This window comes from Panthera tigris, chromosome C1 (assembly GCF_018350195.1).
Source record: "Panthera tigris isolate Pti1 chromosome C1, P.tigris_Pti1_mat1.1, whole genome shotgun sequence".
Classification (NCBI taxonomy): Eukaryota; Metazoa; Chordata; class Mammalia; order Carnivora; family Felidae; genus Panthera; species Panthera tigris.
The window spans coordinates 92,247,002-92,269,073 of NC_056667.1; the positions used below are offsets into that span (position 1 = coordinate 92,247,002).

The 22,072-nt window shown below is 42.7% G+C and overlaps 3 protein-coding genes and 1 non-coding gene across 8 annotated transcripts in view; 3 read left to right on the plus strand and 1 right to left on the minus strand.

The window, feature by feature from the left end:
- Window positions 1-1,031: 1,031 nt before the first annotated feature.
- Window positions 1,032-4,543, plus strand: TMEM167B (transmembrane protein 167B). The gene is made up of 3 exons (XM_042998115.1): window positions 1,032-1,178; window positions 3,317-3,448; window positions 3,988-4,543. The coding sequence occupies exons 1-3, from the start codon at window positions 1,169-1,171 to the stop codon at window positions 4,068-4,070; spliced, it is 225 nt and encodes a 74-aa protein (XP_042854049.1). The 5' UTR covers window positions 1,032-1,168; the 3' UTR covers window positions 4,071-4,543.
- A 3,181-nt stretch (window positions 4,544-7,724) lies between these two features.
- LOC122241782 lies at window positions 7,725-8,135 on the plus strand. Its single transcript, XR_006222004.1, has one exon.
- A 1,392-nt stretch (window positions 8,136-9,527) lies between these two features.
- Window positions 9,528-20,416, minus strand: CC1H1orf194 (chromosome C1 C1orf194 homolog). The gene is made up of 5 exons (XM_007076435.3): window positions 19,530-20,416; window positions 11,246-11,362; window positions 10,608-10,723; window positions 10,118-10,248; window positions 9,528-9,675 (listed from the first exon to the last, which is right to left on the minus strand). Exons 1-5 carry the CDS (start codon window positions 19,863-19,865, stop codon window positions 9,605-9,607), a joined length of 771 nt encoding a protein of 256 aa, XP_007076497.2. The 5' UTR covers window positions 19,866-20,416; the 3' UTR covers window positions 9,528-9,604.
- ELAPOR1 (endosome-lysosome associated apoptosis and autophagy regulator 1) overlaps window positions 20,373-22,072 on the plus strand; it is a 72,699-nt gene continuing 70,999 nt past the window's right edge. Inside the window, exons 1-2 of one of the 5 annotated variants that reach the window (XM_042998116.1) lie at window positions 20,373-20,503; window positions 20,719-20,927. In XM_042998116.1, the coding sequence (XP_042854050.1) occupies window positions 20,380-20,503; window positions 20,719-20,927 (333 nt within the window). In that variant the 5' untranslated portion in view covers window positions 20,373-20,379. Of the gene's footprint in view, window positions 20,504-20,528; window positions 20,581-20,718; window positions 20,928-22,072 lie in introns of those variants that run through there. The other 4 variants (XM_042998117.1, XM_042998120.1, XM_042998118.1 and 1 more) reach the window with 4 other exon arrangements.

A 22,072-nucleotide genomic window follows, 5' to 3' on the forward strand; every position in this document is an offset into this window, starting at 1 on the left:
TCCTTTAGGACCTTTGTCAACCACTACAGACTGGTAACCTAACTAGTAATTTCAGCCTGGGAAGGCGGAGTCGCAATTTCGCCCTTATTTTAATACAGCAGGTCGGGTTGTGCACAATTAAAGATTTTGATTTACAGAATGGAATCTGTGGCTTTGTCTCCTCCACTCTCCTTCATCATTAAACTGGTATCTTTCCTCAGCGTGTGAAAGTTTTGTGAGAAGCGCTGTCCAGATATCGCCAATTCTTGGTTAAAGTGGCCAAGTTGACCCTAGCATTTAACTAAACACAGGAGATCATCGAGACTCTACTGAAAGTTTAAAGAAATATCCACAGAAACAAACAGGCAATTACCTGAATGTTTCCCGACAGACTGGAGCTTTAGGATCTGAAATAGGTGACTTGTTTCTGTTATAATGTTTCTTATTTCACTCCGAAAGTTCAGACGGAACCTAATTATTCTGATTTCCATAAGAAGTAAGAAAGAAGTGATTAGGTCAATTATTTCTCAATAAAAAATGGAGGGGGGGGAAGATTCTGGTATACCCGGTAGCAAAAAAGAAGGAAGAAAGAAAGGAAAAAACGAAAGAAAGAAAAGAAGAAAGGAGCCGCGAAGCAAAAGAAGTCCTTCCTGGAGACCGCAGGGACCGCCTCATGACCTCCGCTGTCAGGGTTCTCTTAACTGGAAGCGCGGGACCGAGACCTCCCCATCACAGGAAGGCTGCTGCTGGCGCGCGCGCGCGCACACACACACACACACGCACACACACCAGCTGCCACAGCGCAAAATAAAGTGCAAAGCTGCAAGCTTTACCTTTCCAACTACACTGACGCGAAAGGTCAGGTTACGCCCCCAGCACTACTGCTGCCAGGACACCAAGGAAAGTTGGTTACCATGGCCACTTAAGAAGCCTCCCGGATGGCACTCTTACGCTCGCGTTGGCAAGCAAGTGCCACTACCCACACAAGTCCCGTAGCTTGGGAATCAGCTAGCCACTCCTGATTGCGTTCGGCGCTCGCCTGTCTGCCCTTGCGCCTGCGTACTACGCCTCGTACCCGTCGCCGCGGCCCCGATCGGGAAGTGTCAACACGGAGCTGGGTTCCCCAGTCTTCGCGGCTACCACCTTCAGCCGATCCCGGACCCCCTAACCAGGCCCGGGCCCAGCCGCCATGACGAACGGTGAGAGCCAGTGCCCAGAGTGGAGAATGGGAGTAAAGGACGAGGGGAAACGTGGCGGGCGGGACCCGGACTGACGTGGCCATTCTCCCCGCCCCCTCCCAGCCCAGCCCCACCATGGCCTTTTGCTGCCCCTGTCGCTCATCCCCCAAGTCTTTCCGCAGGTTCCCCCGTCCCGTGCGCATCTAGAAATGCATATGTCTCATGTGCCCACACCCCGGGTCCTCGGTCTCTACCCCGTACTTTCTCTTTCTCCTTCCTAGAAGTTCGTTTTGGCCATTGCAAGACTCTTGGGCAGGCCAGTCCCGGTTGAACTATTGCTTTAGCACCAGGAAAAAGAGAGGATCCTCCTCCCAGCCCCCTACGTAGGCTTGTTGGGAGGACCAAGAAATCACAGAGGATGTCAAGTCTCACATTTTTTGGATGCAAATATAGACCATTGGAAAAAAAAAAAAAGTTCTCGAGAAAGTTATGTCTAAAGTCCTGCCTAGGTGATCCCATCTGGAGACCCTGGCTAGTGTTGCAAGGGTTGGATTTAGACACTGCCTCTTCTAAACGATGTGGCAATTGCAGCCCTGTTTATCCAAACTAGTTTTCCAAACGTCTTCATACACTTGATAGAGATGATTTCCGGAATTCCAGGGAAGGGCAGGAAGCAGGGATTTTATGGTCTTTAGAGTCAACTTTACAGGAAAGAAGAGAAGGCCTCTTGGTATGATTTGAGGGGTACAGGAAAGTATTTCTCAAAAGTACATTTTCTGTAAGCCTGGCAGTGGTGACTCAAATTTCACCTCCTTGTGAATTTTGGCATTGTCTGCAAGAACTTGTGAGAGTAAAAGAACACACTAAGGTATCAGTCTTCATAAAAACTTAGTGTATGTGTTGACTTATTGGACCCTTTCTCGTACGACACCTGGCTGTGAGGTAGTTTTACTGGAGGGAGGTAGAGTGGTCTAGAACTGGCAGATACTGTGTAAAATATCCTTTTGGAGCTTCCTGGGTAAGTCATAGGTATGAGGTTACTAAGCACAGTACCAGAAGTTACATCACCTGGAGGAAGACATCATCTGGACCAGGAAATAGAATAGCAGTTTGATACAGAATAATTACTGAGTAATTTTTAACCTTCCCTCCTTTTGTTATCTGATTATTTTTTTTAGGTGCCTCATTGTGCTTACATGTACAAGAAATAGCTTGTTTTATATATGTAATAAATAGAACTAATTGTTGAAAGCTTTATTCCCACAATTGTTTCGCTATGTTGAAACCTCAGATACTTTTTTTTTTTTTTTACAAGAGTCTGTTGTTATTCTACCAGCAATTTGGTTTGTAAGTAGAGTACTATGCCTGAGGTGTGAAATGAGCATAGGATAATTGTAGTTTTATGAAATCTAAAAAAAAAAATTTTTTTTAATGTTTATTTTTGAAAGACAGAGCACAAGCAGGGAAGGAGCAGAGAGAGGGAGACCCAGAATCCGAAGCCAACTCCAGGCTCTGAGCTGTCAGCACAGAGCCCAACGCGGGGCTTAGCACAGAGCCTGACACGGGGCTTGATCCCACAAACTGTGAGATCAAGACCTGAGCTGACATCGGACGCTTAACCGACAGCCATCCAGGCACCCCTGAATTCTAACTCTTGCTATTTCCATTAAGCTTTACTTTTTGCTTTAACATATTCTTCACCAACAAATGCAGATTGGGGAGACTTGGCTAAACATCTGGCTCTCCTTTATCACATGAGTGATTGATCATAAGAACATGTGTACTTTTGTTAGCTCAGGCTCCAAGGATTCTTATGCCTCTCTCAACCTGTTACCACTACTGGCCATTCCTAGGAGGTTGATTCCACGTAAAACTGATACCCTTTTCTCAGAACTCGTAGTTCTTGAAAGGGGAGGAGAGGGTGCAGTGAAATATTTGTACGGGGGTTGTCTACAAGCAGTTTGAGGAACTATAAAGTAACCTTGTTAGTCCCAGGATTTGGGCTCCCTCTTATCAAGGGTTGGCATTGTCAGTTGTGTTTATCGTCTTGATATTATATCACATTCTGTTCTTGAGTTCTCAAGTGGGATCACCTATCACCTGTCCCAAACTAGATTAGCATCAAAGGTTTTGTTGTTGTGGTTTTGTTTCTGTAACAGTGTACTCCTTGGATGGGATCCTGGTGTTTGGTTTGCTCTTTGTTTGCACCTGTGCTTACTTCAAGAAAGTACCTCGTCTCAAAACCTGGCTGCTATCAGAGAAGAAGGGAGTTTGGGGTGTGTTTTACAAAGGTAAGATCGTAGCTAGACAGTGAATGGAGATTGCCATGTCTGGACAGTGAGGTGCTACAAAGTGGGGGTGGGGATAGGCTGGCATTGTATTTGGTTCCACATTTACATAATTGTTTATTTTAGCATCAAGGTAATTTTAATATTCCCCACGGAGTAAAAATAGATAAAGAATTTTAGACTGGACTGGAATTGTTGGAATATTTTCCCAGTGAAAAGTTTTTCTGAATTTCTGGGAAGAATATATTGGAGTCTCTTTTAAGTTTTGATTTCATTAACTCAGAGGCTTTTTTATTTTTTATTATAGATAAATCCTACCTATCTAAATCTCTTTTTCAAAATAGAGCAAAATATAAACAAACAGTATATCCACCTAGAACCTATAGCTTAAGGATAGTATTTAAATGCATTCCTGGGTGGGCTCTTGAAAACCTTGATAGATCTCTTTGTGTAACTAGAGATTTCAGAGCATCACCTTGAAATTGAGGACTTACATGAAAGGCGGGTTTGATTTCTTTTCTCTTTTTGCTTTTGTCTGCTAGCCGCTGTGATTGGAACCAGGCTGCATGCTGCTGTGGCAATCGCCTGTGTTGTAATGGCCTTTTACGTCCTGTTTGTAAAATGAATTCCAATGCATCCATCTCATCAGCTGCCAACCAAGAGGATGAGGGTGAAGAACCTGTCCGGGGCCTGGGCCCAACGTGAGAAAGCTCAGCTAAAATCATCAAAGTCCCCAAGATGACACCACAGCATCTGCTCCTACCATATGTGGGGAAAACTCCTCATGGTTACAAACATTATTTATGCTTCAGGGGACTCGAGGAAGCCAACTTCCTTTGATCTGTGTGTGAATCAGTCCTCAGCAGAGAGCATATAATGTCCAGATAAATTACACTCCACGGTGATAAGATTACATATACCTCCTGCATAAAAACCTGTCACCTGTTTTGTTCTTCAGTCCCTCATCAGGAGCTTTTCAAACTGAGACTCATTAGGGAAGGACATAGGCTGTGTTCACACCTCTTGGAAGGAGAGAGAATTTTCAAGACTTGACTTTTCTTTTTCACTGTTTGATTTGCATTTGGCAAATTGATGGGAACGGGGTGGGTGGGTGGGTGGGAGAAAGAGGAGTTAAACAATGCCAAGAAAATTTTTGACTTTGGAAATTTATCTTTCATATACTCATATGGGAACGTAAGAGAGAGGCATGGTCCTCATTGCAAAAAGAGAACAGATGATATAGTTGTGCTGTGTGCTGGCAGCTTAAGAGTTTGCCAAGAAAATCTGGGCCTGTGTAAGATTTATCTGTGATGAGACCAGAAAGCAGTAACTTAGATAAGGAAAAATGTTCTGTTCACCAGTATCCCCCAAAGGAGACTTCACCCCATCAAATGGTAGATGGAAAATGAATCTAGTGTTGCAATTTTCCTAAAGCCTTTTTATATATTTTAGATTACTGAGTGCTGAATAGTGTCACTCAGTTTTAAATGCCATCGCTAGGGGAAAGAGAAAGTATTGAAGAAATAATTTTTAATATATTTGCAGTGAGGGTAAAAGAAATCTAGTATATAATTCATACACTAGTAAAGTCATCTAGTATAAGAATTTATTGTGATGTTAGATGGACGTTTTGTCACGTTATCCAAGACTTATTGGATTATCCACGTTATGTCACGTTATCCAAGACTTATCCACAGTCTTATTCTGTGTTTAAGTCTGGCTTATAATGGTAGTTTTTAATTGATTACTTGTTTTTCTTGGGCAACTCTTAGGTTGCCTCATATTGCAGTACTTTTTAGCTATCCCTTGGAAATTCTGTGTTACAAGAACATGATAAATTCAAGTGAGAGAGAGAAGTTGCTGATATGCATAGGCATGTTTGGATAGTTCACAGAATCCATGATTGAAATGAGGGTGTTTTTGAGAATAAAGGAAAACAGATGTTTGCAAGGGTGATTGATGGGCTTTCCCATGGAGTGTGGTAACTCTTGCACAAATCATTCTAGATGACTCAACATTTGAAGGGATGACTTCTCCATTAAAAAAAATGAAAAAGAGTTGGTCTAAAATTACATTATTGTAAAAAGCAAGCATAGACATAGGAGCCAATTGAATCACCCATACAGTAAAACGTGATTGTGGACAAGTTGGCTGTAGTTGACCTCTGTGTGGCAGGAAATTGTCTTTTGTCTTATCCCCAAAGAAAAGCTGCTAGGAAGTTTAGGTTTCAAAACAGGCAGTTTAGTGCTTTGAGGGTTTCTAGAGGTGTAGCAGGTCACCAAGTAAACACTACACATCTCATCCTCTCAGAGTTGTGCTTTTTTCTCTTCAGGAATTGGCCCAGAGGGTACATTTCACTGATTAGTATGGTTTCCAGTGTCCCTCCTGAGGATCTTTCACACGAGGGAAAGGAAATCTATTGGAACAGAAAGGAAGAATTACACCTTGTAGGTGTGAGTTTGGGACCTGTTGGCCAGCAGGAGTGCCACTCCCGGGAAATACAGGTTCAGCATGTTTTGCACTTGTTATTCTGTAGCTTTAATGACTTGTTTTCCAACAGGGCTAATGTCTCTAAGCTTGGTGAATAGAGCTGCTTCCATTTTAAACTCATTTCACAGTTCTAGTTCAAACCCAATTTTTACAGCCTCCTGGGCGGGTCATCTTGCCCTAAATTGTTATATTTTGAGGTGTTTTCATATGAGAATGTACCAAAAAGTGTACAGAATGAAGGTAATTTGCAGCAAGAAACAAATAACACAGCTTATTTCATTTCTTGTGTTTATGTAAGCAGATAAGCAGAAACCTGTTTAATTCATTACTTTGGTTGGTGTGTCATATATTTTTTGACTGAAAATTGTAGGACGTTATTCCCCTAAGGAAGTCTTAGGGGTAGGAGAATGGGGATAGCAATATTGCCTCAGATTCAAACTGGCATCACCATAAACCCTGAATGCCAGGGTGGAATGAAGTCAGCCTTTTATAGTTGAAATACAATTTTTTATTCACCACTGTCTGCACAAATCCTTGAAAATAAAATTCCTTTCCCTACTGTTTTTGTCCATTTTATTTGTCACATGAATTCATTGAACTTTGTTCAATACTCTGCTGGGTTCTGCCCATGGTATATATACCTTTTTAGTTTACATCATAGTGAATACCATCATTCCTGTTAACCTAGTGTGATGATCACCAAATATACGATATAGTTCATAATTTATGAGCGTGTGGTTTTCTCCTTTGAGGGAGCTCATACATGCATCAGCATTCATATATATCAGCATATATACATGAATAAGTGTTGAGGTGTATTAAATAAGGTAAATAGCACTCCTCAAAACATTTTGTCTACCACTACTATTAAAATACAAGTATCACCTGCCATTACCAGTCATAAACTCCTTCATTCAAGTGAGGTTATCAGGTTAACCAGCTATGAACCTAGGCAATCCTTGAGCCAATGGGATTCTGGCACATAAATGGATACTTTCCCCCTATTTGTTTATAAGCGCACGGTGGGATTGGTACAGTTACAAATTATAAATTAATATTTTTCTGGTTTACCCTCATGCATACCTTTTTCACTGAAAAAAGAGAAGGTAACTGAGACATTAAAATTGTGTTCCTTGATATGAAAGGAGCTAATACTAATTATATAATCACTACTTTTTTTTTTTCACTACTTATTCTGGAATTGGAAAGTTAGACATGCTTTAACAGACATGCAAGTTAATGAAGGTTCAGCAATATGACTGCCACAGAACCAAGTTCCAGGTAGCAAGAGGGCTCTTGTGAATGAGGATAGGGATATGCCTTCCTACTTTTACTCATCTCACAATTATCATGACTAACAAGCCCTTGGATTTAAGTAACCTATTCTCACCCTTCCCTTTGGTAGAATGATGTTTTCCTTCTCTCTTGGGGGAGGAACTCCTGCAGAACCTGATACTGGTTAATGACCGGGATTTGCCTTCTCCATGGGAAAGTAGCCACCTATAAATCTGAGACTGAATCATCTTATATCCAGAACTTGGGTCAAAGACCAAAGAAAAACTAGAGATATGGATATAAATATGCTACTGCACAAAGACCAAAAGACAAGCACGATTTAGGATTGCCGGGTTTTGTCCAGCCTTTCCCTCGGACCTGGGTTCCCCTCCGAGCCACGCGAGGGCAGCAAAACGCATACCGTCACGAGGGCCTATGCTCAGTGGTTCCTCCCAGAATCCTCCGAGGTGGGGGAGGGGCGGAGGGATTTAAAAGAGGATGCGGACTTCCGTTCTCTTTCCGGAGGGAGAGCGGCCTAGGGCGAGGTGGTTTGTGTGGTGCTTTGGTGTTGAATGGAAGGCGCGTATGGCCTGAGTGTGAGTGGATGCGCGACTGTGAGTGTGCGCGTGGGGCGTGCAAGGCGAGTGTGTGCGCCCGTCCCTGAGCCACTCTCCCCCGCCTACACCTTGATCTTATTTGATCGGGTTGTGACCCTTGCCCCGCGGGGCCGACCCGATATGAAAAGCTCCCCTCCTGCGAAGCCCCCTCCTCTGGGGCGCTGTGCAGCGAGGCCCCTTTGGCGGCGGCGACGCTGCGGTCCCGGAGCCGGTCTTACGGGGCCCGGCGCTCAGAAATGATGAATTGATCAGATAGACGAGGCCGGGCTAGTCCCGGGCCACTGATTATCGAGGCGATTCTGATCTGAGCCCGGCCCTGGGTCACGGCCACCCGTGGCATTGGGGCTAAGCGTTTACAATAGGCGGCGGCGGGGGCGCTGACGGGTGGGGAAGGCGCGGGTGAAGGAGCCATCGCTCCGCCCCCTGGAGCTGGAAGGGCACGAAGTCGTGTTTGCCGCTTCAGTGTTTTTCTTTAGCACCCCTCCCTTTTTTCCTTTAGTCCCGACTTGTGATGACCGTTTGTATGGTACCAACACTGGTGCCCGCTGATCTAGAGGCACACTACAGCGTCTGTCGCTAAAGGCTCTGTGTATATATGCACGCCTATATGTGTGCGCGCGCGTGTGTGTATATCGCGTGTGTGAGTATCCGTAAGAGAACTTGGAGAGCTTGTAAATATTCAGATTACAGGGACCCGCCCCGGATTTACTGAATTAGATTTATTAGGGAGGTCAACGAGTCTGTATTTTTAAAAACCTTGATGTATGGGTCACAGTAATAAATTTTTAAATATTTCAGTATCAAATAACCTGCATGAGATGATTATCTGGAGAGTCACCATCTCTGCCGCTTTCAGCCATTATAAATAACGAGAACTGAAACTTCATATTGTCACTTGGCAGCAGATACTATCTGAATAGGTGGAGTAACTGTGGAAGAGGGGCTGTGATAGATTGGTGGGATTTAAGGGCCATGTGTACCTAAGTAACAGGAAGAAGTCCTTTCATATCTGCATTATTCAATAATGCACATGCTGTCCAAACTTAGAAATGGAAGGTTACCCTACAGTATTCTAAAAGGTCTGCCATTTCTTGCCCAATTTAACAGCAGGTCCTCCTGAGTGACTTGTAATTTTAGAAACCACATTAATGCATCGGTTTTTAGGTCCCCTCAAGCCCAAGCACCAGATTATTGAACCATGTTTAGAAGAACTGCCTGTATTTCAAGGCACAAATTGACAAAGAAGGGAATTGACTCCCAGGCAAGAAGACCGCAGGCAGAGTCAGACAATGAGCAATGGCAAGGAGCCTGGACCAGACAGATGGAGCCCTCATAGCAAGGTAGAGTCCAGTAGATGACAAAATCCACTTGGTCCGAAGTATGTTAAGTGTGACCTCATCATAACCATTAATGCCACATAGAACTACCAGAATTATGGCAGTGTGAGCTCATTAAGAAAATGGGCTACGTCCATTCTTGTTTCCTCAACACTTAGCTCAGTGCCTGACATATAAAAGTTCGCAAGAAATGTTGAATGGATACATCAATGTTTGGAATGACTTCTAAATCCTTCTCAGCAAAATGACTCCAAATTGCAAATATGTCCAACAGGACTAACTTCTAGAAGTTGGGAAACTTCCATATTTTAAGAGTAGTCAAGTGTCAACTTTTACTCCTTGGGCAACACACTTCAAGCTTCATCCAGCACAAATCTATTTAATGGAGGTGGGTGAAAGGACGTTCCACTATGATTAATTAGTCCAGGGGCCTGTCAACACTAGGTAGAGAAGAAGCCACCATCATTCTTTCGGGAGTAGCCTCCATTGGTGGCTGCAGTATGAGGGGACACTGTGGAGAAAAGAGAAGAGGGAGTAGGTTGTGAATTTCAATTGTTTGCCTTTTCTGGGAACCTGTAATCATCCATACATTTCTGGGTACTGTGGAGCACTAACAAGCTGTCTTGTAACAGCTGGGAAACTGGCATACAGGGGACTAATGGGAGATAGCTAGAGGTCTTTCATTCCCAGGTTTCTGCCCTTTGCTAGAAATTTTGTTCCCTAGACCTAAGGCTGAGTTAAAGGCTCTGAAAAATTGAACTCATTTCCTAGCTTATAGGCAGCATGTCCCCTGGGTTTAGCATGATATATGTCAACTTAGTCACTGCTATTCCTAGATCCTAAGTTATCCCTTAAGTTCTCTAATGGCCAATCACCTCAACTCCCTGATTCCTAGGTCCATTTAAAAAAAACTCTTGTACCACCCATCTGCCCCCCAGTCTTCTAACCCTTACCTATGGATCCCTGGATGCTGTGGATAGACTCCTTCTTAGGGTTGATCCAGTGTCTGATGTTAGCCTGGGAAGTGATGGAAGGTGGCAGAGGAGGGGGTAAAGGTTCTCCAGGGAATTGGGTCTTGATGATTCTAGAAGATGGTATGGGGAAGAACAGGGGAGAGTGAAATCAATCAGAAGGAGAAAGGTGAGGAGGGAAAGATAGTTGCATGCAGCCTCAGAAATAATGCAGCCAAAGATCCTTTTTATCTTTTTCAGTGGAATCAACTGAAGCTTTTGTTTATACAGATAAGCACAATCCTGGAGGATCGCTATTCATTTTAGATAATAAAGATATAGAAATTGCATTACAGATACAGATGTAAAAAATATAGAAATCTGTATACAAATGAGTACCTCTTGGTTATCGTTATTTCTCAGGTAACACTTTACCTTACTTGACTGGATGGCATTGTCCTTAGGACGGAGAGGCTCCACCTCCACCACTTACCCATGGGTATCCTGGGTGGTCTCCTGATGTAAGAGTGTCTCATTTTTGTTCTTGAATGTCCCTGTGTGGTGGTTGTACAAGGCTGCTAAGCGGAAATCCAGGTCATCCTTTGGTATCTACAGAGGAAGTCAATCCCCCCCACCCCCAGGGTTAACTTGCCACCTCTACCCCAACTCTAGTCAGTTCTGCTGGGCTCTACTTCTCCCCAAAAGCAGAGTGAACCCTTTTTGTGCCTGAGATCCACCAACTCCTTACACACCAAAGACATCTTAACTCTTGTCAATATAGAATTGTGTCATGGTTAGGCCTAAGGAGGGGTGAGTTCTTACTGGAGATATGGAAATAATTATACTGTCCTTTAGTTGGGCCTAATGGGCCTTACTTCATTTATGGTTACAATCAGAAGAGAAATCTGGTAAGAAAACAACTTGCTCCAGATAATCAACTGGAGAAAAAACCGAAGCCTTCCAACTACTCAGGGGCCAGATAAATCAATATTTGGTTTTGGATTTGGTAGGATCTTGGATTGGGGACAAAATAAAGATGGTGATGCAGTTAAGGACAGACTACCTTTCCAAAAATGATAGTCACGAGTCTTAGGCGGATGTAAAGAGAAATAGCATTTCAATACTAGGTACCTCAGGATCAAAAAAATAAACTTCCCGCCTCATGGAGGTGACTGTGGGAGTTGAGTTGAGCCGACTCCAGGGTTCCTGTTGCTGAGCAAGGTGATTTGGGTTCTTATATGGCAGTTTCTGCAAAAGAGAAACCACACACAGGACCTGGTTACAGGAGGCCTTGCTGATGTGATGGCTTCAGTGACACCATCTCCTTATTCCATCCTATTTTAACTGAACCTCAGATATCTTCCAAGGGAGGAACAATATGAGGCAAGATTCCCAGACTTTAGATGCTCCTAAGTTTTCAATCTTGGAACTGGCAGAAGTAGGCCAGGAATACAGGGAAAGGGGTGAAGTGGGACAGGGGGTAAAGAGTGCAGAGGAGATAAGATGATGAGCTCAGGCTTAGATGTCCTGAGTTTGAAGAAAAGGCAAGACATCTGATTGCAGTCAACAGGTAGAAAATGGGAAGTGTGCAAGTTAGAGGAGAGCTCAGAACACGTAATAGAGGTTTGATGGTCTTCCGCATGAAGTAGTAGCTGAAGCCTGCAAAAGGAGTGTGGCCAAAAGGGCTCATGACTGTATAATATTATAATGGGGGGGGGGTGGGTGGAGAGGAAAGAGAAAGGACACCAAGGCAATCAGAGACAGGAGAATCAGAAGAGTGCAGTGTCTAAGCAGGAAGAGAAAAATATCAGCAGGGAAGGGTTATTGTGACTGCAGAAATGTCAAAGAAAAAGTACACTGGTTAGTCAATCTTCTAAATAGAACCGCATAAGCATGAATGTGAAAAGCACATAACTGATTTTCTTCATTGTATGTAAAGCTATATTGTATCCCTAGTGTCTAGAACAGCAACCTAACACATGGCATTCAAAAATGAAATACTGTTTGCATGATGACTGAATTCTAGTGAGTACAACTCCAACCTAGTAGAAATCAAATTCAACCTATCCAATGTTGAAATCCTCCTCCCCTCTATATATGGCAAAATGCTGTGTGACTCAGGTCAGTTATACATTAATTGAATACTATGTTCCAGGCAGTGTGCCACCAGCAAAAAAGATGACAAATGAAACAAGAAAACTACAAATATATGAGGCAAGCATAGGCAGATTTCCTCCCACTTTTCAAAAGCTACAGAAGTCTCATCATGTCCTCATTCAGTGGATGAGACTGTCTTTGAGAAAGTCAAGACTGTTGAGCATGAATACCATCCTCACATCCAGTGTCCTTCCATCTCAAAGAAAGAGATGTCCCTTTTACTCAAGAATAACCCTTATGAATGGAAAAACATATTCCCCTCAAATGGAAGAAAAAAAAGCCAGGTAGCAATACTTATATCAGACGAAACAAACGTTAAAACAAAGACTGTATCAAGAGTCAAATAAGGGCATTACATAGTGATAGAGGATCAATCCAACAACAGGATATAACAATTACAATTACCTATGTACCAAACACAGGAGCACCTAAATACATAAAGCAAATCTTAATAGACATAAAGGAAGAAATTGAAAAAAAAAAAGCAAGAAATTGATAGTAATACAATAACACTAGGAGACTTTACCCCACTTATATCAATGGATAGATCATCCAGACAGAAAACCAACAAGGAAATGATGTTTTTGAATGACACATTAGATCAGATGGACCCAAGAGATATATACAGGACATTCCATCCAAAGCACCAGAATTACACATTCTTTTTGAGAGCACATAGAGCATTCTCCAGGATGGGTCACATATTAGGCCACAAAACAAGTCTCAATAAAAAAAAATTTTAATTAAAAAAATTAAAAAAAAAATTTTTTTAATGTTTTATTTTTTATTTTTGAGAGAGAAAGAGAGAGACAGAGTGCAAGCAGGGGAGGGGCAGAGAGAGAGGGAGACACAGAATCTGAAGCAGGCTCCAGGCTCTGAGCTGTCAGCATGGAGCCTGATGTGGGGCTTGAAGTCATGAACTGTGAGACCATGACCTGAGCCGAAGTTGGAAGCTTAACTGACTGAGTCACCCAGGCGCCGTAGTCTCAACAAATTTAAGAAAACTGAAATCACAACAAGCAACTTTCCCGACCACAGTAGTGCTGAAACTAGAAATCAATTAGAAGGGAAAAAAAAAAAACCCTGAAAGAAACACAAACACACAGAGGCTAAACAACATGTTACTAAATGACCAATTGGTCAACTAAGAAATCAGGAAATCAAGAAACAGAAAATGAAAACACAGCTGTCTGTCCGAAGTCTTTGGGATTCAGCAAAAGCAGTTGTAAGAGGGAAGTTTATAGCAATACAGGCCTACATCAAGAAACAAGAAAAATAATCAAACGATCTAAAGAAACTAGAAAAAGAAGAACAAACAAACCCTAACAAAGAACTAACAAAGTTAGTAGAAGGAAGGAAAAATTAAGATCAGAGCAAAAATAAATGAAATACAGACTAAAACATACACACACATACACGAAAAGATCAGTGGAACCATGGGAAACATAAAATTGATAAACCTTTAGCTAGACTCATCAAGAAAAAGAAAAAAAAGAGAGGACTTAGATAAAATCAGAAACAAAGGAGGAGAAACAATAACCAACATCACAGAAACAGAAATAATTACAACAGAATATTATGAAAAATTATATGCCAACAAATTAGGCAATCTAGAAAAAAAGGATAAATTCCTAGAAATGCAGAATCTTCCAAAACTACATCAGGAAGAAATAGAAAATTTGAACAGGCCAATTACTAGTAACAAAATTGAAATGGTAATTTAAAAGTCCCAACAAACAAAAGTGCAGGACTAGATGGCTTCACAAGTGAATTCTACCAAACATTTAAAAAAGAGTTGGGGCACCTGGATGGCTCGGTCAGTTAAGCATCTGACTTTGGCTCAGGTCATGATCTCACAGTTTATGAGTTTGAGCCCCACATTGGGCTCTGTGCTGACAGCAAGGAGCCTTATTTGGATTCTCTGTCTACCTCTCTCTCTCTCTTTCTCTCTCTCTCCCAAAAATAAAGACTTCAGGAAAATAAAGAAGAGTTAATGCCCATTCTTCTCAAGTTATTCCAAAAAAATAGAAGAGGAAGGAAAACTTCCAAATTCCTTCTACAAGATCAGCACTACCCTGATGCTAAAATCAAAGACACTACAAATGAAAAAAAAAAAAATACAAGCCAATATCCCTGATGAACATAGATGCAAAAATCTTCAACAAAATATAGCAAAACAAATTCAATAATACATTTAAAGGATCATTCACCATGACCAAGTGGGATTTATTCCAGCAATGCAAGGGGGCTCAGTATTCACAAATCAATCAATATGTTACATCACATTAACAAGAGGAAGGATAAAAACCATATGATTATCTTAATAGATGCAGAAAAAGCATTTGACAAAATACACCACCTGTTCATGACAAAAAAATCTCAACAAAGTAGGTATAGAGGGAATGTATCTCCACATCATAAAGGTATATATCAATTTTAATGGTGAAAAATTCAAAGATTTTCCTCTAAGATCAGGAACAAAATAAGTATGTCTGTGCTCACCATTTTTATTCAACATAGTATTAGAAGATTTAGCCACAGAAATCAGATAAGAAAAAGGAATAAAATGCATCCCAATTGGTAAGGAAGAAGTAAAACTGTCACTATTTGCACGTGACATGATACTATGTATAGAAAATCCTAAAGAGTCCACCAAAAAATTATTGAAACTAGTAAATGAATTCAGTAAAGTTGCAGAATACAAAATTAATATACATAAATCCATTGTTTCTATACACCAATAACAAAGTGGGAGAAAGACAAATTAAGAAAACAATTCCATTTACAATTGCACCAAAAATAATATTATAGCTAGGAATAAATTTAACCAAGGCAGTGAAAGACCTCTTTTCTGAAAATTATTAAGACATTGATGAAAGAAATTGAAAACAACACAAATGGAAAGATATACCATGCTCATGGATTGGAAGAAATAATATTGTTAAAATGTTCATACTACCCAGAGCACGCTAAAGATTCAGTGCAATCCCCATCAAAATACTAATAACATTTTTCACAGAACTACAACAAATAATCCTAAAATTTTATGGAACAAAAGACCTCGGATAGCCAAAGCAATCTTGAGAAAGAAGAACGAAGCTGGAGGTACCACAATCCCAGATTTCAAGACATGTACAAAACTATAGTAATCAAAACAATATAGTACTTTAGGTGCCTTGCTGGCTTGGTTGGAAGAGCATGAAACTCTTGATCTCAGGGTCATGAGTTCAAGCCCCACACTGGGTGTAGAGATTACTAAAACAAATAAATAAACTAAAAAAAAAAAAAACAAACCCAATATAGTACTGGCACAAAAATAGACACATAGATCAATGGAATAGGATAGAAAGCCCCCAAATAAACTCATGCTTTTATGGTCAATTAATCTATGACAAAGGAGGCAAGAATATACAATGGGGAAAAGACAGTTCTTTTGATAAATGGTGCTGGGAAAAAAACTGGACAGCTACATGCAGAACAATGAAACTGAGCCCCTTTCTTATATCATACACAAAAACAAAAGGAAAATAGATTAAAGACTAAATGTGAGACCTGAAACCATAAAGTTCCTAAGGGAAAACATATGCAGTAATCTCTTGGACATTACCCTTAGCAAAATATTTATGGATATGTCTCTTCAGGGAAGGGAAACAAAAAGAAAAATAAACAATTGGGAGTACACCAAAATACAAAGCTTTTTCACAAAGAAAGCCATCAACAAAATGAAAAGACAACCTACTGAATGGAAGAAGATATTTGCAAATAATGTATCTGATAATTAATATGCACAATATATAAAGAATTTATACAACTCAACACCAAAAAACAAAACAAAACAAAACAAAAAAAAACCTGATTAAAAAGTGGGCAGAGGACCTGAATAGACATTTTTCCTAAGGGGACCTACAGATGGCCAACAGTCACACGAAAAGATGCTCAACATCACCAATCATCAGGAAAATGCAAATTAAAACCACAATAAAGTATCACCTCACATGAGTCAGAATGGCTAGTATCAAAAAGACCAGAAAAAAAAAGACAAGAAATAACAAGTGTCAGCAAGGATGTGGAGAAAAGGGAGCCCTTGTGCAATGTTGATGGGAATGTAAATTGGTGCAGTCACTGGGGAAAACAGTATGGAGGTCCCTGAAAAAATTAAAAATAGAAATACCATACAATTCCATAATTCCACTACTGGGTACTTACCCAAAGAAAACGAAAACACTAATTAAAAAAGATATATGGACTATGTTTACTGCAGCATTATTTACAATAGCCAAGACATGGAAGCAATCCAAGCACCTATCAATAGATGAATGGATAAAGAAAATGTGATATCTATATATCTATATATCTTTATTCTTTTTTAATGTTTATTTATTTTGAGAGTGAGAGAGAGTGCAAGTGGAGGGGGGCAGAGAGAAAATGCTAAGCAGGCTCCACACTGTCAGCACAGACCCCAACATGGGGCTCGATCCTGCCAACTGTAAGATCATGACCTAAGCCGAAATCAAGAGTCGGACACCTAACCGACTGAGCCACTCAGGTGCCCCTATATCTTTATTCTTTATCCATTCATCTATCTATCTATCTATCTATCTATCTATCTATCTATCTATCCATCCATCCACCCACAACGGCATATTACTCAGTCATAAAAAAGAAAAATCTTTCTGTTTTCAACAACATGGATGGAGCCTGGGTATCTGCTAAGTGAAAGAAGTCAGACAAAGAGAGACAAATACCATATTATTTCACTTATATGTGGAGCCTGAAAAACAAAACAAAACAAAAGCAGAAATAGACCCATAAATGCAGGGAACACACTAAAGGTTGCCAGAAGGAAGGTGGGTAGAGAGAGGGGTGAAATAGATGAAAAAATTAAGATATACAAACTTCCAGTTATAAAACAAAAAAGCCACGGCAATGAAAAGTACAGCATAGGGAATATAGTCAATAATATTGTAATAATGTTGTACGGTGACAGGTGTTGACTACACTTACTGTGGTGAGCACTGAGTAATGAAAAGAATTGTCAAATCGCTATGTTGTACACCTGAAATGAATATAACACTGTATGTCAACTATACTTCAAAAATAATAATAAAAAGGAATAACCTTTTCCCCCCTGAACCTAGCCTTGTGCTTCAGAGAGACCCGCACCATCCTAGCCTCCCCTGTACTCAGCTTCTCTCTCGTTCCTTTATCACCGTCTCACTACCACTCTATCACCTCCCCTGCAGAACTAGACTTCAAGAGTTGACATTTACTATCTCCACTTCCTCCCCATTTCCGTCCCCTCTTTAGCCACTGCAGTCTGGCCTCTTTCTCAAGCAAGCACTGAAGCTGCTCTTGCAAGTGACCAGTGATCTTTATCTTTAGCCAGGTTTGGAGGATCCTTTCCAGACCTGATCTTATTTGACCTCTGCAGTTTCTGGAACCATGATTCAGATTCCCTCAAATGTTCTCTCCATGCTCTGTGGGTCCAGTTCCTCCTTGTTTTCCTCTTGAGTTTAGTCGTAACTGCTTAGCTCCCTTGTCAGCACTACTTTCTCTTTCTCTGCCCCTTAGTGCATTCTCCAAGGTTTTTATTTATTTATTTATTTATTTATTTATTTATTTATTTATTTATTTTTTTGTATTCTTACATTCACTGGATGAGCTCATTCCTTCCTATGGCTTCAACCACCACATGGCTATTTTGATTTCCCGATATACATCTTCAACCTAGAACTCTCAAGCATGTTGCCTGCTATTCATGTTCACTTAAGAATCCTACAGGCACCACAAAACAACACCTACATAACTTATCTGAACATCTTTCTCCCCAAACCTGCTTCCCCTGAATCCCTCATTCAGTAATGGCATCAATTAAGTCCTCGGACACCTAGGAGCTATCCTAGACTTGTCCCTTCTTTTGGGCCCATCCATATCCAGCCACAAAGTCTCATCAGTCCTGCCCTTTGCATCTTTTTCACATCTGCACCATATTGCCATCCCCTGCTTTAGATCCGTTATTCCTCCTGGAGACTGCTGCCTCTGGAGGCTCTTGCCTCCTTGCTGATTCCTCTTGTCCTAACTCCCATTCTACCCAATCCACTGTCACTGTGTTTTCTGAAACACCCATTGATTGTGTCATTGTAGTGCTTAAAATCCTGATATGATGCCCCGGTGCCTCCAGGATGGAATCCTAGCTCACTAGCATGGTGTACACAGCACATCCAGTCCAACAAGGTCACTCCGGCTCCTGCTCTCTCCCCTCCTCCATCTCACATTGATGCTCCAGCCATTCTGGACTCTGGTCCCCAACAGGCCACTCTTTCTCTCCTTTCCATGTATGGGCACCCGCTGCCTCCTCTGCTCTGAACGTCTGGTTCTTGTTTCCTTCTTCCTAACTCACATTCCACCTCCTCCCTCACCTGGGCCAGCTATTTGGATGTGAAAACTCACCTGCTCTGGGAAGCTTTCCTTTAAGCTCCCAGTTCTCCTGATATACAACATATAACTCTGTCATAACACCTGTGCTATTGTGCAGGCATTCTTGCTGTTGTGGTTGTCAGTCAGCTTTTCTACCAGAGTTCCTCTAGAGCAGGAGCCATATCTAATTCATCTATATATCCTCAGTGTTGAGCAGATTGCCTGGCATATGGTAAATGATAAATGTTGAATAAACCAAAGGAAGCTCTTTGATCCTGTTATTTAAGCCACAATTACTATTTAATTCACCGTATTTCACACCACTTCAAGCATCCCAAATACCTCTGCCAGAAAAAAAAAAAAAAGATCATCTAAATTCCCAAATCACTGACACACACACACACACACAAACACATTCCAGTATTAACCAAAAGACAGAGATGGTGTGAAGGCAGATGTATAAGGCATGACCTGGTGGCTTCCAGAGGATTCTCTCCCATTCCATATCTCATGTCTCTTCAGAGAACAGTTTTCCAAACAGGGCAAAGGGCGGTTTGGCGGGACCTGCGACTGTTTAAGCCACATTACATAGCATTGCTTTGGGCAACGAAAGCCCCTTGTTCCTCTGGGCTAGAGCTCTACTTTACTCTCCTCAAAAGCACCTCTGAAACGTTAGCAGACCTGAATATGGGGCCAAGGAGGCAGGCAGAAAGCAAACTTATCCGGTACTTGACTCAGTGTCCTCACCAGAATCCTTTAAGTTACCATCTCTGCCCATTAGGCGAACAGAAAGAAGAGTGCCATCGACCCTGGTGGGAATCTGCGCAAGAAACCACAGTACCTTGGAAGCTCGGGCTTTTCCCAAGTAGGAGTCATCGTTATCCAACGTAGGGTGCTGGAAAGGGTCTCGGGTGAAAGGCATGGCAAAAGGCGCTGGTGTGAAGGACTGGGGGCCCGCGCAGCCGCACACAACGCACGCGGAGGATCCCGGGTCCCAATTGTTTGGAACGCCCAGTTTCGGTTGCCGAGCAACTGCCCCACCGTCTGTGACTGAGGTGAGTTCCCTTCGAGAAGGGCGCCACCTGGCGGTGCAGCGCGGGAGACCCCTTGCGAGGGAGCTCCTGGGAACGCAGAGGGAAAGTGTCACCGAGTGTACCAGGGAGCCCTGCATTTGCATTCGGGAGGCTTAGTTGAAAAACGCCGGCCTCCTGGCGTGCAGGACTTCTGCAAAAGACTTCATCTGGGGAAAGAAGTCCTAAAAGATGACCCAGGAATTTCCTTCTACCTCGCATCTAACAGAAGGATTTTTCAAAGCAATGAGAGAATGAGGATGTCAGGAGACGGAAGAGCCCAAGTGTCTTGCACAAACACTCCTTCCTTAAACCCGTTTATGCCAGTCTCAAGTCTTCTCACAGAGCCGGTTGTAAAGGCACCGCTGAATTTGGTGGGACGAAAGTTAAGATCTCCAGAAGAGGCTGCTGCAGTAGGTAACACGTACCGGGGCCACTCTTCCAAACTGTAACTTCTGGAGGTGAGATGGCGTCTCAATCTTCCTTCTATCGCTCCACACACAGGAGGTGCTAAATAAGTATTTGTCGAACGCCACGTCTGCAAAATTAGAGGTGCTCATAAAAGGCCCATGGCACAAAAGGGCAATGGAAAAGGTGGATTTGGTGGCGATGGCTTGGAGGATGTTTCTACTGCGTTCTTTACACGCCCCCTGTGCCCGCCTGTTGGGCCGGTTGCAGACCCCGGGCGCGCGCGCCCTCCCACGCGGCGCGCGCCAGCGGCGGCGGCTGCCATGGCGACCGGCAGGTGAGCGGCAGAGGAGCTCGTGGTCCCTGACCCACCCGCGCGGAGGGAAAGAGGAGGCGGTTGCCAAGGCGACGTGGGTAGGAGGAGAAGAGGAAGGAGGGAGGAGGAAGGATGGGCGGCCTCGGCGTAGCCGCAGGGAGGTGACTGAAGCGAGCCCAGCCCCTTGCATCCTCCCCCTGTGAACCTCCCTCCCCTTTTTTTCCGCCTTCTGCCAGCAGTAGCAGCAGCCGCAGCACCTGAGCCGCTGCTGCCGCTCGCTCAGGACAACGTTATGGCTGAGCCTGGGCGCAGCCTCCATCCCTCCTCCGGACGCAGGGGAAGAACTGAGCGGCGCACACTCCGGCTTCTGCGGCTGCTGCTCTGGGTTGGGACCGCCTTCCAGGTGACCCAGGCAGCGGGACCGGAGCTTCACGCCTGCAAAGAGGTACTGTCTTCCCCAATTCAACCCCACTTTGGTTAGAAAAATCTTGGATCCTGGCGGAGACCTTGAGGACCCAGGCACAGACAGTTTCAGAGGCCACGGAGTTTAGGTTTCTTTGGGGATGAGACGTGGGGCTGGGGGAGGGAAGAGGAGCAGACTGGCGTCATGGAGAGGCCAGCCTACTGGAGGACTCACGAAATAGATCATCCTCACAGCTTGGGCTGCTGAGCTCAGGGGGGAAGGTCCCAGCTCCAAGGAGCCCAGGAGGGACCCAGGTCCCTGGACTCAGGAATGAGGGAAGAAGAAGGCATGGGTTGTTTTCCAGCCGCAATGAAATTACCTTTAGTTGAAAACAAAAGATTATGTACAGAGGGGCAAAATGGAAAGTGAGAGAGAAGAAGTGGGGTAAGAGAAGAGTTAGGAAGGCCAGAGGAAAGTAGGGGAGCAAAGTGGGAATCCTTGTGGTTTTATCATGGCTTCAAAAAAGGAGAGTGAAGGTGGAAGATGTGTGAGGGGAACTGAAGGAACCCATCACCTCTCTCTCCCCACTCCGTGTCAAACATCCATTTACCTTGCAGACTGCTAAATGCTTTGCCTTTCCCAGTGCGCTTTGTTTAGTATACCTGATAGCACAAGACCCACCTCTGACCACACTTTGAGTCCTGTAATATTTCGCTTTCCACAAATCTCTACTTTCCTTTTCTGGACTTCTGCTGACGTACGTCATGAGTTTTTTTCAAGGTGTTACTCAAACGCTGCCAACACAATTCAGACAATAGGTAGTGAATGTCTTCCAATTAAAAATGTCTTTGAGCATTCTTTTTGGAGGGATACACAAGGTATTAAGGAGTAACAAAACTCAGTAGTTTCTATAGTGTTGAAATAACAATATTTGGTTGTTCTCGGAGTAACCCTTTTTAACCATATGGCAGAGACAGTAACAAAATACAAGAACTGCATTGGGGAAGGCAAAATAAAAGTTGTTCTGTTATTTCTGTGAAATGTGAAAGAATCGTAATGCACCAGTAGTTTAGCCCCATAAAAGGAATCTCCAATGTCATACTTGGCTAGAGTTTTGAGAGGTTGAAATACTTTTTGTAAGTTGTCAGTGTTGACTGATTAGTAACAACAACCCCCTCCCATATGGA

Excerpts from the sequence above, each read along its gene's own strand:
- TMEM167B (XM_042998115.1), top strand. Across the intron at positions 3,449-3,987 it reads TTGGGGTGTGTTTTACAAAG|CCGCTGTGATTGGAACCAGG; the intron begins GTAAGATCGTAG and ends TTTGTCTGCTAG.
- CC1H1orf194 (XM_007076435.3), bottom strand. The coding sequence starts at position 19,865 with ATGCAAATGCAGGGCTCCCTGGTACACTCGGTGACACTTTCCCTCTGC. Across the intron at positions 10,724-11,245 it reads TTTATTTTTTTGATCCTGAG|ATACCAAAGGATGACCTGGA; the intron begins GTACCTAGTATT and ends CTTCCTCTGTAG. Across the intron at positions 9,676-10,117 it reads CAGCATCCAGGGATCCATAG|TGTCCCCTCATACTGCAGCC; the intron begins GTAAGGGTTAGA and ends TTTTCTCCACAG.